At 35.2% G+C, this 17,606-nt stretch overlaps 1 protein-coding gene across 3 annotated transcripts in view; it reads left to right on the top strand.

Moving 5' to 3' along the window:
• Window positions 1-16,790, top strand: part of RAD21 (RAD21 cohesin complex component) — a 28,934-nt gene extending 12,144 nt beyond the window's left edge. For all 3 annotated transcript variants that reach the window (XM_055287096.2, XM_063643516.1, XM_055287097.2), the window contains exons 4-14: window positions 894-993; window positions 4,377-4,483; window positions 5,355-5,561; window positions 6,038-6,163; window positions 6,505-6,627; window positions 8,327-8,550; window positions 10,063-10,222; window positions 10,673-10,821; window positions 11,999-12,148; window positions 13,751-13,834; window positions 15,019-16,790. In XM_055287096.2, coding sequence (XP_055143071.1) covers window positions 894-993; window positions 4,377-4,483; window positions 5,355-5,561; window positions 6,038-6,163; window positions 6,505-6,627; window positions 8,327-8,550; window positions 10,063-10,222; window positions 10,673-10,821; window positions 11,999-12,148; window positions 13,751-13,834; window positions 15,019-15,210 — 1,622 coding nt within the window. In that variant the 3' untranslated portion in view covers window positions 15,211-16,790. The remainder of the gene's footprint in view (window positions 1-893; window positions 994-4,376; window positions 4,484-5,354; window positions 5,562-6,037; window positions 6,164-6,504; window positions 6,628-8,326; window positions 8,551-10,062; window positions 10,223-10,672; window positions 10,822-11,998; window positions 12,149-13,750; window positions 13,835-15,018) is intronic.
• The last annotated feature ends 816 nt before the right edge of the window (window positions 16,791-17,606 follow it).

Here is a 17,606-nt window from a genome sequence, read left to right as displayed (position 1 = left end):
AAGAGGTTGAAATGTTGAAAACTAATTGTTATGTAATGATTTTTTAAAATATAGCTCAGAAAAGACAATTTTAGGATTTTAAACTTTTTTTCGTAAGTAAATATTCTTTGTAGTTTTTTGTTGTTTTGTTTTAGGTAATGATTGGTTATAAAACTGGAGTCTGCCAACCACACCACCATCTAAGTAGATAATTAATATTTAAATTCACATATCTTTCTATAATTTTTAAAAGCATTGATGAAATTTTTATTCTAATTAAAATAATGTGTATTTTATTAAGAAATGCCTTAAACAACAGTTTCTACTGAGGATACGTTCTAGTACTTCAGTTTATGTCAATATGTGAACAGTAAAATGTCTGAGATCTAAGATTTTGTTTAAAAGTAAAATATTTAGAAAAAGACTACAATACTTAACATGTGACCAATAAGCACATTTTATCTAAATAACATGCTTTTTGTTTGTCTTTCAAAGTAAGGCATGTTTATTATAGACAACTTGAAAAGTACGGGAAAAATACAAAGAAAATTAAAATTGTATAATTCTTTCTCCAAAATAACCAGCTCTTTTTAACATTTAAGGTACTCTTTTGCAGTCATTCTTTCCCCCCCTAAATATGTTTAATTAGGAAACTATTACTAGTTATTTGTTGATATGTCCGTTTAAACATTTATGAGCTTAATGCATAATTAGTGCTTTGACTTTTTCCTAAAGCAAGGAATACGATTTATGATCATGGAAAAAGAGAAGTACTTGTGCTTCAAGGTATTTTGCATATGTTATCAACCTTTCTATTAGAATATAAACTTAGGAAATTATACCTACTTATCTCCCTCTGATCCCTAGATAATTTATGGGTAGCTAGATATTTAAGCTTAGCATTTTTTTTCTAGGTGTGGTTGACCTGCCTGAGGAAAATCGGGAAGCAGCTTACAATGCCATTACTTTACCTGAAGAATTTCATGACTTTGATCAGCCACTGCCTGACTTAGAGTATGTGTCTTCTTTTAAAAAAAATTGTTGACTTGGTCTACAATAAGCAGTAGTATTAGCTTCCAAATGTATAGTTTTCCTTGGAATGTTTTACATTAACAGGTAGCTAAAATGCATATATATGTTTATTTAGGATAGTATATAAATATGGAACATAAAACCTAGAAAGTGGTTCTTCTGTAAGAAAATCATGTGGATGTCAGCTTTAACACAGCTAAGATGTGAGAGTTTTGACAAGCTTAGGCCAAAGCTTACGTAAACTGAAACAGTCAGATATGCTAGTTACATAATGATAGCAGGGAATGTAAACTGTTGCTTCATGATATTTTTCAGAGTTATATATTAAAGTCAGCTACTGGTTTGGCCAGGCTACACTCAGAGCCATAATTCTGTTCTGGTTTGTTTTTATTTTTGTTTTAAATGAACATGTGAGATAACTTTTTATGAAGAGCAACAAAGGGTCATTGCCATGACACACATTTGAGAGGAGAGAGTTACACAGAGATGGCTGTTATAGCAGAGTACTGTAGTATGTTTCCCTTTTCTCAAGCCCTTACGATCCAGTTATCATGCCATGATGTTGGAACGTGACTGTAGCTTTCCAAGTGACTTATTAGCATAACTGACAACCAAGAAACTCTACACCATTACAGATTTCTCTGCTTTTTGAAATGATCTGTGGCTTCTAATTAGACTGTTATGACCTATTTTGTTATTGCATGTGTGTTGATTAGCTGTAGGCTCTATCTAGCTATTTTACTTTTTTCTCTCTTTTTGACATTTTATTTGAAAATTTTTTATTATGGAAATTTTTAAACATAGCTAATAACTAGAGAAATTAGGATTATGAACCTTATATGTCAGTTATTCAGCTTTTTAAGTTACAAGTATATTGCCGGTCTTATTACATCTATGTTTCCCCAGCTTACCTCACAACCCCCACCAGATTATTTTAAATCAAGTAACAATAATCTTACTTCATCTGTATATAGTTTGATATTTGTCTCTTAGAGGTAAAGAATTTTTAAAGCCTCCATGACACATCACACCTTTAAAAAAATTATCAGTTATTCCTTAATGTAGACATACCTTGGAGATACTGTGAGTTCGGTTCCACCGCAGTAAAGCAAGTTACACAAATTTTGGGGTTTCACGGTGCCTATAAAAGTTATGTTCACACTGTACTATAGTCTATTAAGTGTGCAGTAATAGCATTATGTTTAAAAAAGCAGTGAGCTTATCTTAAAAATACTGCAAAAAAATGCTAGTGATCATCTGAGTCTTCAGCAAGTTGCAGTTCTTTTGCTGATGGAGGATTTGCCTCCATGTTGATGGCTGCTGACTGATACAGGTGGTGGTTGCTGAAGTTTGAGGTAACTGCGGCAATTTCTTAAAATAAGACAACAGTGAAGTTTGCTGCATCAATTGACTCTTTCATGGGAGATTTCTTTGTAGCATACAGTGCTACCCGATAGCTTTTTACCCGCGGTAGAACTTCTTTCAAAATTAGAGCCAATCATCTGAAACCCTACCACTGCTTTATCCACCAAGTTTATGGAATATTCTAAACCCTTTGTAGTTGTTTCAGCAATATTCACAGTATCTTCATTAGGAGTAGATTCCATCTCAAGAAACCACTTTCTTTGCTCATCCATAAGAAGTAACTCATCATTTGTTAAAGTTTTATTCCAAGATTGCATCCATTTAGTTACACCTTCAGGCTCCACTTCTAATTCTAGTTCTCTTGCTTTTTTCCACCATATCTGCAGTTACTGCCTCCACTGAAGTCTTGAACCCCTCAAAGTCATGCATCAGGGTTAATGTTAATTTCTTCCAAACTTTCTGTCTATACCACTGAAACTTTCTCCATATGAACAATAAGGTAGTTTTGTTTTCTTATTCATGTTCACTAGAGTAGCATTTTTCATTTCCTTCAAGAACTTTTCCTTTGCATTCACAACTTGGCTGTTTGGTGCAAGAGGCCTAGCTTTTAGCCTAAATCAGCTTTAGACATGCCTTCTTCACCGAGCTTATTCATTTCTAGCTTTTGATTTAAAGTGAGATACATGTGACTCTTCATTTTACTTGAACAAATAGTAGCGATTTTAGGGTTATTAATTGGCCTTATTTCAATGTAGTTGTGTCTTAAGGAACAGGGAGGCCCAAGAAGAGGGAGAAACATTGCAGGGGTCGGGGAGGGTGGGAGCAGTCAGAACACACAGAACATTTCTTAAGTTTGCCCATATTATTTGGGCATCCTTTGTGGCACTCCAAAATAATTAAAATAGTAGCATCAAAGATCACTGGGCCAGGTGTGGTGGTTCACACCTGTGATCCCAGTGTTTTGGGAGGCTGAGGTGGGAAAATCGCTTGAGGCCAGGAGTTTGAGACTAGCCTGGGCAATATAGTAAGATCCTGCCCCCCCATCTCTACTAAAAAATAAGGAAAAAAATTTTAAAGATCACTAATCAAGATCACCATAACAAATATAATAATGAAAAAATTTTAAATAGCATGAGAATTACCAAAATGTGACACAGAGGCCTGAAGTAAGCTTGTGCTATTGGAAAATGGCACCAACAGACTTGCTTAAGGCAGTGTTACCACAAACCTTTGGTTTGTTAAAAACTCAGCATCTGTGATACTCAGTAAAACAAAGTGCAGTAAAACAAGGTATGCCTGTATGATAGCCAGTCAGCATTCAAATGTCCCCAGTTGACATGTCGGCTTTTTTTTTTTTTTTTTCCCCCAGTTTGAGTTGAGGCTAAACAAAGTCTACAAACTGCATCTGGTTGATATAGCTTATGGGTCTCCTAAGAATCTATTACAGCTTTGCCACCTCCTATTTTTTTTCCTTGCCATCTATTTTTTGTACAGACTTGGTCAGTTGTTTTGAGGTATTAATGTTCTGGATATGGCTGATAGTGTTTAGATTGGTGTTTAGCATTACACACTTTTTTTTATTTAGTATTTTTAAACTATATGAGAGATTATTCTTTATTAGAGAAAGAAACTGAGTCTCAGGGAAGTCAGGGAACTTTAGAGTTTACACCGCCTGTTAAGTTGCAGGGTCCTAATGAAAACCCATGCCTATCTAGCCCATCATTTCTAATTTTTCCCTCTGTACTTGATTTAGTGACTTCTGCATATTACATTGTATTTGCTGATTATTGATGCTTTTCAAATTTAAATACAAGTTAATTTCCAAATCACTTACATTCTTGGATTGTACTGGAATGTATGAAAGTATTAAATATTAAGGCTTCTAAAACTTGGTGGGTTATACATATATATTTTTTTAATTTCTCTTATAGAGAGAATTGGGATTTTTTTTTTCTTATAAATAGACTTGGAACTAAAATGTATTTGACCTTCTTTTAAAGTGACATCGATGTGGCCCAGCAGTTCAGCTTGAATCAGAGTAGAGTGGAAGAGATAACCATGAGAGAAGAAGTTGGGAACATCAGTATTTTACAAGAAAATGATTTTGGTAAAAGAGAAACAAATTACTAGCCATTAATTGTAATGTTATATTGTGTTGCTAATAGCAATTTCAAAAGAAAACCAGACTATAGACAGAAAGACTTAAAATTTCATGTAATGCATTTTCATCAAGAAAAGAATTTGGCTTTCTACCGGTAGATTAAGCATTATTTTCATACTTAGAGCTAATTGTTTACCTACTGTTCTCCCTATATACAGTCATAGAACCTATATATTGATTTCTGCAAGGAGTCCCAACATTGAAGTGGTGATCACGTTTAAACCAACCATTTTGGAACAGTTAGTTTCCCTGTTATACTTGCTATTCAAAAACAGGTATTCAAAACTAGTAGCAAGGCATATGTTTTAAGAGGCAGGGTCTCTGCTGTGTTATCCAGGCTGGAGTGCAGTGGCTCTTCACAGGCTGGATTATAGTACACTACAGCCTCGAACTCTTGGATTCAAGTGATCCTCCCACCTCAGCCTCAAGTAGCTGGGACTACAGGCACATGCCACTGTGCCCAGAACCAGATTCTTTTCTTGATAAAACACATTATAACGGGAAAGTTTCAGCTGTGACTGTTAATGTAACTTACATACATATTTAGAGTTTATCAAACATATTTTAGGATCATTTAAATCTAGATCTAAGTTTGAATTTGCTAGTCATGCCCCAGTGTTGTAGCTCTGTGTAATTGAGTCATTTTAAAAAATTTAGATGCTAAAGATTTCAAGTTTAAACTAGGTATTTTAACATTTGAAGATAAGACTTCAGTAAGCAAATGTGACATAATTATAATAAATCATTAGCTGTTTTCTTTTTATCACAGTGCTATTTCTAATCTTTCTAAACTAATGACAAATTAAAATTTGTTTAGGTGATTTTGGAATGGATGATCGTGAGATAATGAGAGAAGGCAGTGCTTTTGAGGATGACGACATGTTAGTAAGCACTACTACTTCTAACCTCCTATTAGAGTCTGAACAGAGCACCAGCAATCTGAATGAGAAAATTAACCATTTAGAATATGAAGATCAATATAAGGATGATAATTTTGGAGAAGGAAATGATGGTGGAATATTAGGTATGTGAGAAAATGATGGTTATTTGAACATAAACAGAATTTCTTTATTAAGTTGTAAAGTTTTGGAAGCAGTTGCTAATTCTGAGTCTTGAACAGCTTTTAGATATATATGAGTGAATTGTGATCAGTTGGTTCAATGAGACATTTCGGTAAAACTAGCCTCTTAAAATGTTGTAACAAAACCTAAATATGCTTATCTCAGAATGCTAAATTTTATTAGTACTTAAAACTGGTCTGTTTGTGTTTGATAGCTGTGTTAAGTAAATATTTTTTAAAATAGATAAATTAACTAGAAAATACAAATGCAGAACTAAGTGTTTTATACTTTTATAAACTACCTGGAGGAGAAACAGATAAAAATTGAATATATGTTTAAATTTTATCCCTTTTAACGTAATTTTGTTTTTCCATTGATTGGCTATTGTGGTTTGGCATTTCTTTTTCAAATTATAACTAACTTACATTCCCTATTTCAGATGACAAACTTATTAGTAATAATGATGGCGGTATCTTTGATGATCCCCCTGCCCTCTCTGAGGCAGGGGTGATGTTGCCAGAGCAGCCTGCACATGACGATATGGATGAGGATGATAATGTATCAAGTAAGCATTTCATGTTCAGTGATTCTGGGGATGATTGTATGGCATCCAAAAAGATACTTACCAAAGATGACAAACTAAAAGTCGTAGTTTTTAATGAATTATAAATATCTTTAAGTACAGTGCTTATGATTACTGGTTCTGATTTTATGTTTAATCTTGCACCCTTCCCCATTTTTTTGGCCAAGTCTGGCAGGGCTTTCCCATTAACTAGAAAAATATTTTTTCTTAGTAATAACAGGATTTGTTTCCATTTCATGAAAAGATTTTTCTCCTCCCCATTTGTGGGATACATATTATATATGAAAGCTTTTCGTGACTTTTTTTTTTTTTTTTTTTTACAGTGGGTGGGCCTGATAGTCCTGATTCAGTGGATCCCGTTGAACCAATGCCAACCATGACTGATCAAACAACACTTGTTCCAAATGAGGAAGAAGCATTTGCATTGGAACCTATTGATATAACTGGTGAGCATATGAACCTTTAGATTTATACAGCATACAACATAAGGTGCTATTTCTGGTTTTTGCCTGTCTACTGATCTGCTACTGTTGTATTAGATAACTAGGCTTTTTGCTTTTTTCTGTTTTTTTGGCCTGTCTACTGATCTGCTACTGTTGCTTATTTAACTGGGCTTCTTGCTTTTATGTCACAGTCATCTGTCATAGAGTCTTTCTTCTATCCAATTATAATTTTGAGTATTTTGTAGAATGTGCAAGTTGCTGTGAAATACAAAAGTATAGAACAAGCTTTCTGATAATGCATATCTTAGTCTCCTGGGTTCCCAAAAAGTTAGCAGCTTACTTGTGTAACAACTGGAAAACATTGGAAAGCATTTTTCAATAAAGTACAATTCTAAATGCTGTGCAGTTGCGCTACAAGCTGGAAAAAACTAAAAGTATTCTTTTAAAAAAAACAAAACTGGAGGCAACAGTGGTGGCTCACACTTGTAATCCAGTACTCTGGGAGGCCCAAGCAGGAAAACCAGTTGAGGCCAGGAGTTTGAGACCAGCTTGGGCAGTAAATATACTAAGACCTGTCTCTTCAAAAAGAAATTTTTTTTTAAATTTTATGTACTCTTAGAATTTGCCTTTTTCCACACATTCTGAATAAAGAAATTTTTTTAAATTTAAAAACTGGAAATGTCAAAATTTCTAGAATAAGTAATCTTTTTCTTGTAGTTTTTTTAAGTAACATTGCAAGACACATTATTTAATTTGAGGAAGGCTGCTTCCAAATGACAGACAATTGGAGATAATGGGGATATAAAACTTAACAATTTCTGGATGGTTTATGAGGACAGTAGGGATAGAATACTTGAAATTGATAACAGTGTAATTTAGACATAGTTTTTACCTTTAAGTAGAAGAAGGTTACCCTTTTGGATTTCCCATTGATGAGGGAAATGGGCAATTAAGTAAAATATATACTGTATTAGATTGTGAGATTAGAGAGAGACTCTTACTGTGTAACATCTTTTTGTATTTTTTTTTTTTTTTTAAGTGTTGAACCAAAAACCTTTGGGGTATGTCTGACAGGGTGAAATCTTGAGGATTTTATTTAACCCCATGAGATTTTCTGCATTTTAAACAAGTGAGGCAATACAACCTACTTGTAAGTTGTAAGGATTAGAAATGACTCTTAAATTGTCTAGGATGGAGTTACAGGTCTATCTGACTGGGCTTGGGCTTGTTTCATTCTATCAAGCAGCTTTCCCAACTGCCATATGTGAATTATAACTTTTCTAGTAAAAATAACAGTATTTACAATCATTAAAGAAAACTCAATCTGTGAGTTTGAGTGATGGGCCCTGTTTCAAATGAGAAAATGAGCCCAGCTCTGAAGAACGTGATATGTTCATTGTTTACAGTATAAAACTACATAGGCAAAAATGTATTGGCCCTTGCATCATTTTGCTTATTTTGTGCTAAAAGTCTATACATACTCATTCAGCAAATTTTTGTTGAATGCCTGTTGCGTTCCAGCCTCTCTTCTGAATGGTGGTTGGAAAACATCAGTTAAAACATTCTGTCCTCATGAAGTTTAACTTTTCTGCTAGAGTCTGTGTGTGGAAAAGCAGGGGAATATAGTCAGTCCAGATCTTGTAGCTGTGCGTTCCATGCTGGCCTCTCAGGAAAATGATCTTATTTTTTATTACCATTCCAGTTAAAGAAACAAAAGCCAAGAGGAAGAGGAAGCTAATTGTTGACAGTGTCAAAGAGTTGGATAGCAAGACAATTAGAGCCCAACTTAGTGATTATTCTGATATTGTTACTACTTTGGATCTGGCACCGCCCACCAAGAAATTGATGATGTGGAAAGAGACAGGAGGAGTAGAAAAACTGTTTTCTTTACCTGCTCAGCCTTTGTGGAATAACAGACTACTGAAGGTAATACAGTTTGCAAAATTTTTACTTCATATACATTTTGAGCATCTAAAAAAAAAGATTCTAAAACCTTTGAATCATTTTTGATCAAGTATTTTGCAACTGTATGGCACATTTTCTTTTTTCTCCCTTAAATCACAGCGTACTGGGCATAACTTCATCTGAAATATATGGATAAGTGAGACCTGCATTTCTAAAAGATGTAAAATGAATTTTCCTTACATTAAAAAGCCACTGACGTGTTTAATAATACTTCTGTAATAAATTATTAGTTATATCGTCTTAGTGTGTTTTACATCTGAATTCTTAATGTTTTCTGAATGAAACATGAGTGGTTCTCCTTTTTCCACAGTAAAGAATTCTGGCTTCAGGAGGTTTTTTGGTTGTTTTTTGTTGTTGTTTTCCATTTATAGGCTCTTTTCTGCCCACATTCCACAGTATTCCAAAATAAGACTCACAGGTGTCTGGTGAATGAAGCAGTGCTGTTAGGCTATTCTGTCTGAAGTTGAGATATGCACAGAACCTATTGATTTTACCTTGTATTTAGAATATAGTAACGTATTCTAAATCTAAAGTATCCCAGAGCAACAAAGTTGTGCTCTTTGTTGTAAGCACTATCATATAATTATTTTTAAGAAGGTCCTTAAACTATTTATTCTTTGACTCAGTAATTTCATTGTTAGAAATTTTTCCTAAGGATGTAATTCAAAGTGTGGAAAAGCTATCTGTGAAAATGTTGATTACATTTTTGTTTACAGTTTGAGAGAAGCCTGAAATAATTTTAAAAGTAGAGGAATGGTTCAAAATGAAATATTATGTAGCCATTACAAGTAGTTTAAATGAGACCAGGAGCAGTGGCTCATGCCTGTAATCCCAGCACTTTGGGAGGCCGAGGCGAGTGGATCACTTGAGGTCAGGAGTTTGAGACCAGCCTGGCCAACATGGTAAAATCCCGTCTGTACTAATAATATAAAAATTAGCCGTGTGTGGTGGTACACACCTGTAATCCCAGCTACTCAGGAGGCTAAGGCACAAGAATCACTTGAACCCGGGGGGCGGAGGTTGCAATGAGCTGAGATTGTGCCACTGCACTCCAGCCTGGGCGACAGCGCGAGACTCCGTCTCAAAAAAAAAAAAAAAAAAATAGTTTAAATGATAGCTAATACGGTTACCATATATAAGGGAAGAAGACACTATTTAAAGCTATTTTGTATGAGACCAGTTAGGATGCGTTTTAATTGATGAATATGAAAATAAACTGCAGGCAGATAAATAGAAAACCCCTTAAGGTTGTTAGATAATGGATACAGTTTTTTTAGTTTATCTAAAATGTCTGCAGTTATAATTTGAAAACTCATTGAAAATCGTTTTCAGATGGAATGAAATGTGAATATGATAAAAGCCATGCTAAATTATACGCTTACATTTATTAGAACATACCTTTGGAAGATAGAAATCAGTGGTGACTTTTTAATTAGATTTTATAATTGAAATTCTTTTTTTTTTTTTTTAAAGCTCTTTACACGCTGTCTTACACCGCTTGTACCAGAAGACCTTAGAAAAAGGAGGAAAGGAGGAGAGGCAGATAATCTGGATGAATTCCTCAAAGAATTTGAAAATCCAGAGGTTCCTAGAGAGGACCAGCAACAGCAGCATCAGCAGCGTGATGTTATCGGTTTGTTCTGTTGGAATAGTTCCTTGATGAAGTTCACATGAGTATTTGGCTTAAAATTCACCTTTATACTGTCAGAGTGAAAGAAATGAGGAATCAAAGATATACTCAAATGTTTGGGCAGGGAAATGCATTGGATCTGATTGCCTTATTTAAATATGAAGCTTCCTGTCTTTCCAGAGGTTTAAGGTTCAGAACTGGCAGGGTAGATAGTCTGCTAAAGAATTGTCCTACATTGTACTGGGGGTAGGACTTGTCCTTTTAAGATCCCCTTTCCACTTTACGTATATTGCTAAAAATTGAGTAAATCTTTATGGAGCTAAAATTTTACCTGGCCTTCTTCATTAAAGAAAGCATTATGTATGTCTTAGTGTACTAGTTTAAAAAATAAATAGTTCTATAATACTGTTCAAAACTGTATGACCTGTTTTCTCTTCGTATGACCAATTGCAGATGAGCCCATTATTGAAGAGCCAAGCCGCCTCCAGGAGTCAGTGATGGAGGCCAGCAGAACAAACGTAGATGAGTCAGCTATGCCTCCACCACCACCTCAGGGAGTTAAGCGAAAAGCTGGACAAATTGACCCAGAGCCTGTGATGCCTGTAAGTAAGCAAATCTATCCATTAAGTCATTTGAAGGTATTCATACAGTCAGTAGCAAGTGGTATTTAGGGAGGCCTTTTAAAGCATCTTGGTTTTGACAGAAAATGGTAAGGAATGAGTCCAGAGGAAGAAGAGCAACAGGATATAGATAGTCCACTCCGAGTGAGAGAATATGTTCCAGGAGTCGGTTCAGTCTTTCCTGACTCTTTTTGAATAGTATTGCTTTAGAGTGCTCCAGAGGGAGCATCCTTGACTCTGAAGTTGGTTCTGATTTATTATTTGGCAAACATTCCTGCATACCTTCAGTACTAGGCGGTTTTAGGTCATCTTATTAAGTAATCAGAATAAACTTCAAATACCTGAGGAAATGTAAAGCAGTGTCTGTCTGCTTCATTCGAACTTTGACTACCATTGAGTTCAGCTAGGATAGGAAAGCTAAGCAACTATGAAGGAGGAAATAGGGTTTGGTTTAGGGCTTTCCAATCTTAAGTCCATAGAATAAATGAATTTGAGCAAAGGGAGGCTTTTAGATAACCTTAGGCTTCTTGTTCAGCCTCCATCAAGAATACTCTGCCAATTTGAAGAACTAGTTTTCTGTGCCCTCTGGTGGTAAGAGTTGTCAATAAGAGCATTTTTCTCTATGAGCTCAGGAATAGGAACACAGTAATGAGTAGGTGACTTTCATAACCACCCTCTTTCTGGTAATTCTTTGGTTTCTTTTAAAGACTTTGGTTTTAGTGTTCTTAACTCTTTATATAAAGCCTGAGAGAAAATAAATATAGGAAGTGGACTCAGAAAAGCAATGTCCTCACTCCTATTATTTGCTGCCATGAGACATTCAAGACTCTCAGAGTGAAAGCTTATGATTTTTAAGTTACAATATAATAACCTTACAGAAGCTTTAGTAGTTAAAAAGCATTTGACTCCTAAAAAGTAAGTATGAAAATGAAACGTGGTTTAGGATAAGCAGTCAGTTTCTTTGGTAAGCTACTTCAATGTAGTTTTTTAAATCAAAAAAGATATATACTGTAATAAATTTTTGCTGTGGGGAAGTATGGAGATACAATCTCAGTATTTCTTTTCGACTAGAAAACTTCAGCCATTGTGTATTTTCGTATTTAAAATAAGCTACTTTAAAAGCATACATCTTAAATTGACTTATTTGTATTGCTTTAAGCCTCAGCAGGTAGAGCAGATGGAAATACCACCTGTAGAGCTTCCCCCAGAAGAACCTCCAAATATCTGTCAGCTAATACCAGAGTTAGAACTTCTGCCAGAAAAAGAGAAGGAGAAAGAGAAGGAAAAAGAAGATGATGAAGAGGAAGAGGTAAACTAATAATTTTCATTCCAGATTCAGCAAAAACCTCCAACCAGCTTTCTTTTATTTTTCATATTGGGGCTAACTTAATTGATGTTGAGCATCAGAGTTATTTAAAAATGTTAGAATATAAGAAAAATTTTACCAAATTCTTTGTGGTATCGATCATCATTAGGAACATCAAATTTTATGCTGTGCTGTAACTCATTGGCTCCCTTTTGGGCTTTTGAAGGACATGGAATTGCCCTTACACTGATTTCTTGCTTGGCTTCTAAATTGCTTGTAGCTGCTTTTACTATCTTGTGGTCAGTGGTCGATTCTTACTGCTGTTATCATCTGCTTCTGATAATAACCTTTTCTGTATCTGTGGTGGCCTGGAAATCAGATAACCATATGTTTTCCACTTGTCTGGGTTTTGTTTTTGTTTTTCTTTTACTTGGACCAGGGTAAAGCATAACTTTGCTAAAACACTTAGACTGAGTGAAGGCTTAAATGACTTTTTCTTTTTACAAAGTAAGAGGTGTTTTAGGAACCAATTTCTTTTTCCTGGGGCATGTTTACACTGTTGAAGGTCTTTTTTCTTCTTCTTCCTTATTTCTGGGTCATTGAGGTTGTTGTTTAAGACTTAGAACTTATTCTTCTGTTTGATACTCTATCGGATATGTTACTTAAACCTTTAAATTTAAAATAAGGTGTCCTTTAGGTAGCATTGAAGCTGTTTAAATTTCTTCAAGACCAAAAAAGGTTATGGATTGGATAAATTTTCATTAGCATCTGTTCTTAATTCTAATAATAGTGCTTATCTTTAATATGAATACCTTATTTTAAAGCCAAAATTAGCTTCAGAGCTACTCCTACCTATGTGTGAGGATGTGCCATTATCTCAGACTTAGTTGTAAATGAGTATTAAAATAGTTGTGGTTTCCGTTATGGCTGGTATGTAGTTTCACCATAGCCTGGGAACATCACAGCTGCTGCCTTGTACCCACCTTGGACTTTAAAAAGTCATTTAGGCATCATGTGGCTGAGAACTAGGTTGCTCAAGTGAAATGTATAATAAGGATTATAGCCCATTGATTTTAAAACACCATATAGACCAATAATAAATCCTCAACTTAGGTAGTCTGCATGCTCTTTGGTACTGCTCCACAGTGAGATTAGGAATCTGCCAGAACATAAGTCGTCTAGAAAATCATGTTGCAATATTTATGTATGTATATTTAGTTGAAATAAACAGTATATTTAGTGGTACAGTTGATTTATATCCTGAGGTTCAAGAGGGGCCAGTAACCAAAAGCTCCATGATCAGCAGCAGTCCACAGACCACATAGTGTGTGTAGATAGCATCCTTATAGCACAATATAGAAGCATACTTTCAGCCAAATGTTTGCATGCACGTAAACAGAGGACTTTGCCTTGTAATTTAAGAAAAACAAACTCTTCAGTTTGTACTCTAGATGCTAAGTGATTGCTCAGCAGCATTAAGTACAGTTTTCTATTAGTTCAAAATATACAATCTCAAGGTAATTTAGGAGCTTTTAGGAGATGTAGAAATACTTCATTTTGCATTGGACTTGCTTTGTCAGCTTTTTGGGGGTCATTTTTATTCAGGATGAAGATGCATCAGGGGGTGATCAAGATCAGGAAGAAAGAAGATGGAACAAAAGGACTCAGCAGATGCTTCATGGTCTTCAGGTATTGCTGCTGTTGTCTTAGAGGAAAATGCTTCATCAAAGGCTTTTGGCATTGTTCCCTGAAAAAAAAAAAAGTTAGATGCTGGAAACAGAAAGCATACCTTTGTCAAACTTTTTCCAAAACTACATTATTTTTAAATGTTTAATTAAATACATAAACTGTTAGGCCAAGAGTAAGCCTGAAAAGCATGCAGGAGAATGCTTGTGGTTTTCCTGAAAAGCAGAACCATGGTGACATACTACACAACTCCTTTGTATGCCTGCACCTTCTTGTTTTTCATTGAGTAAATTTAATGTGCTGAATCATTAAATTTATTGGGTCATCGTGTAGCATCAGACGTTACTTTTCCTCGTGCTTTAATGTCCTAGACATAGACAGGATATCTTGAACGTCTGCAAAATGCCAAGCAAGTTGCTCAAGGTTTCTTAAAATAGGACAGTTGACATTTATTTATTTTACTTTAAAAACTATAAGGGCTAGATTTTACTATATTACATTAGCTGTCTAAAGAAATTGGTTATTTTAATAATACATGTCAGAACAATTGTGCTGGTTTCTTGGACTTATTTGGATTTTAGATGTACCATAACATACTTCGGCCTTTTACCCTCTTGATTAACATAAGAATCACATACTATTTTAAAAAGTGCAATCTTTGTCCTGAGCAGAATATGTAGTTTGTTTTTTCCAGTAACCAAAATTAGCATCTGTGTTAGTCTGTTTTGTGTTGTTCTAAAGGAATGTCTGGGTAATTTATAAAGAAATGAAGTTTATTTGGCTCACAGTTCTGCAGACTATACAAGAAGCGAAGCACCAGCATCTGCTTCTGGTGAGGCCTCAGAAAGCTTAGAGTCATGGTGGAAGGCAAAGGGGGAGCAGGTGTGTCACATGGCAAGAGAGGGCACGAGAGAGGTGGCTAGGCTCTTTTAAACAACCAGCTGTGGTGTTAACTAATGAGCAAAAATTCACTGATTGCCACAGGGAGCCATTCATAAGGGATCCACCACCACCCGCATCCCCACCCCGTGACACAAAACACCTCACTAGGCTCCATCTCTAACACTGGGAAATCAGTATTTCAGCATGAGATTTGGAGGGGAGAAATTCTCAAACTGTATCAGCATCCTCACTGAATTACTACTTTATTATACAGATTAAGTTACCCTTTTTTGGTTTTATTTCAGCGTGCTCTTGCTAAAACTGGAGCTGAATCTATCAGTTTGCTTGAGTTATGTCGAAATACGAACAGAAAACAAGCTGCCGCAAAGTTCTACAGCTTCTTGGTTCTTAAAAAGCAGCAAGCTATTGAGCTGACACAGGAAGAACCGTACAGTGACATCGTCGCAACACCTGGACCAAGGTTCCATATTATATGAGGAGCTAGAAGCATTATAGCTAGTGTTTGATTCACTAGAGTGCTTACAAATTGCCCCCATGTGTAGGGGACACAGAACCCTTTGAGAAAACTTAGATTTTTGTCTGTACAAAGTCTTTGCCTTTTTCCTTCATTTTTTTCCAGTACATCAAATTTGTCAATTTCATCTTTGAGGGAAACTGATTAGATGGGTTGTGTTTGTGTTCTGAGGAGAAAACAGCACCGCAAGGACTCAGAAGATGATTTTAACAGTTCAGAACAGATGTGTGCAATATTGGTGCGTGTAATAATGTTGAGTGGCAGTCAAAAGTCATGATTTTTATCTTAGTTCTTCATTACTGCATTGAAAAGGAAAACCTGTCTGAGAAAATGCCTGACAGTTTAATTTAAAACTATGGTGTGAGTCTTTGACAAGAAAAGAAAAGAAAAAAAAAAAAAAAAAAAACACGTCTTTCCATCAGTAACACTGGCAATCTTCTTGTTAACCGCTCTCCTTAGGGATGGTATCTGAAACAACAAAGGTCACCCTCTTGAGATTCGTTTTAAGTGTAATTCCATAATGAGCAGAGGTGTATGCGAAATTGTGTTAGGACTGATAACCTTCAGCTACAAAAAGATAGGACTGACCTGGTTTAAAGTGTTCTATTTTGTAAATCATTCCATTTGAGTCTTTCTGATGAACTTGGCTATCCTGAAATCTGTTATTTTAGTGAGGCTCCAAAATAAGCAAAGCTAGGCCTGATTAGAGTAGAGTGACTATTAAAAAACATAACTTTCTAGGAACTATAAATCAAAGTTTTAAAAAGATATTTGGATATATTTGAGTATTCAGATCATGAAAACAGAAATTGCCCTGCCTACTACAAGGACAGACTGATGGGAAATTATGCACCTGGTCAACTTAGCTTTTAAGCAGACGATGCTGTAAAAACTAATGGCTTCTCTGATATTTATTATAAGTTTTAGTACTGATCTCGTTTTCCAGTGCTGCACACTCCTGTGTTTGGAACTTTAATAGCGTTGCAACGAAATCCTGTATCCAGTTTCCTGTAATTTAATTGAAGAAAAATACATCCAAATAAAGACTTTATTATTAACAGACCAGATAGCATCAGAAATCATGTGACTGTTATGATTATCAGAATATGTCTTAACTTTTTAGGGCAAAGTTAACACTGAAAGTTCTAGCTTAAGTGTTGAAACTTTTGTGGGAAAAAAAATCACTTTTTGAAACTCAGACTTCAGTGTATACCCAATAATTTAAAATTATGTGAAATGTTTTAAATTTGTGAACTCGTAATTACTGTTTTAATGATTCAGTTTCTTGAGAGTGGTAATTGTATAAAATTGCTATTGCAGCTTTATATTCAATATGATGTGCCTGTAAACCAAGGAGTTTTCCCCGTTTGTAAAAAGACATTGTAGATAATTGAATGTTTGATTTTAGAAAGGTCATTAGTTTCTTGTTACACATTTTGTTAGTCTGGTTTTTGTTGCTTATCGGGTTTAATATTGTTCTTGAAAATAGTTGATGCTATGTTATGTATAACTTTTCTAATAAAAGTTGTGTTATAAGCTGTACTTTTTTGAGTATTCATTATTTAGTTGGTGGTGGTCCCCAAGGAAAGTTGGCTGAAAAAGTTATTAGAGCCAAACACCTCATTTGTTTGCCTTATCTAGAATAGTTACCCATACAAACCAAATGAATTTTTCAAAAGAGGTCTTAGACTAAAAAATGGAAGACAGACTAGTTTGTCTCCAACCTTCTTTGTTAACAGAACTAGGTGATCTGAAATTTTAATAAATATATAATTGTTATGTGTGAAGGTATTAAGAGTAAAAATGAAACCAACAAATGGCTGGTACAGAGGAAGCTTTGGGACATAAATATATCTAACTGCTAAGTACATACAAACTGACACGCTATGTGTGTACATCCTTGGTGCTCCAAACAAGCTAGGTGGGGAGGCAGGTGCTAGAAATAACCTGGGTCAATCTGAGAAGCCTAACTGAAAACCAGGACATTCAGTAACCTGACATGTACCCACTTTTACATTCTAGCTTCTGACTAGGCCTGTTGCCCCTGCCCCACCCCAGCCCCCACTGTGAGCTTTAAAGCCCTGAGATTTTATGGTTTAAACCCTGATTTGAGTGTAAGTTTGTTGCTGTTTTTAATAGAAAAAAATCGGATTTTACTAAGCACCAATTATCCTGAAACCCAAAGCAGCTTGAATTTGGGGCTCACTGCCATAGATGCCTCTAGTAAAGAATTATGATTAATGTGAAAGTGCTGAGAGCCTAGAATACAGCATGCCACATACCTGGGGGAAGTTCAGAAAGAAAAGATTCTCAGATGATAAAAAGCTTTTGCTAAAATTTAAAAGATGGCTTGGCATA

This window comes from Symphalangus syndactylus, chromosome 7 (assembly GCF_028878055.3).
Source record: "Symphalangus syndactylus isolate Jambi chromosome 7, NHGRI_mSymSyn1-v2.1_pri, whole genome shotgun sequence".
Taxonomy (NCBI): Eukaryota; Metazoa; Chordata; class Mammalia; order Primates; family Hylobatidae; genus Symphalangus; species Symphalangus syndactylus.
This window is presented reverse-complemented; position numbering and strand designations above follow the sequence as displayed.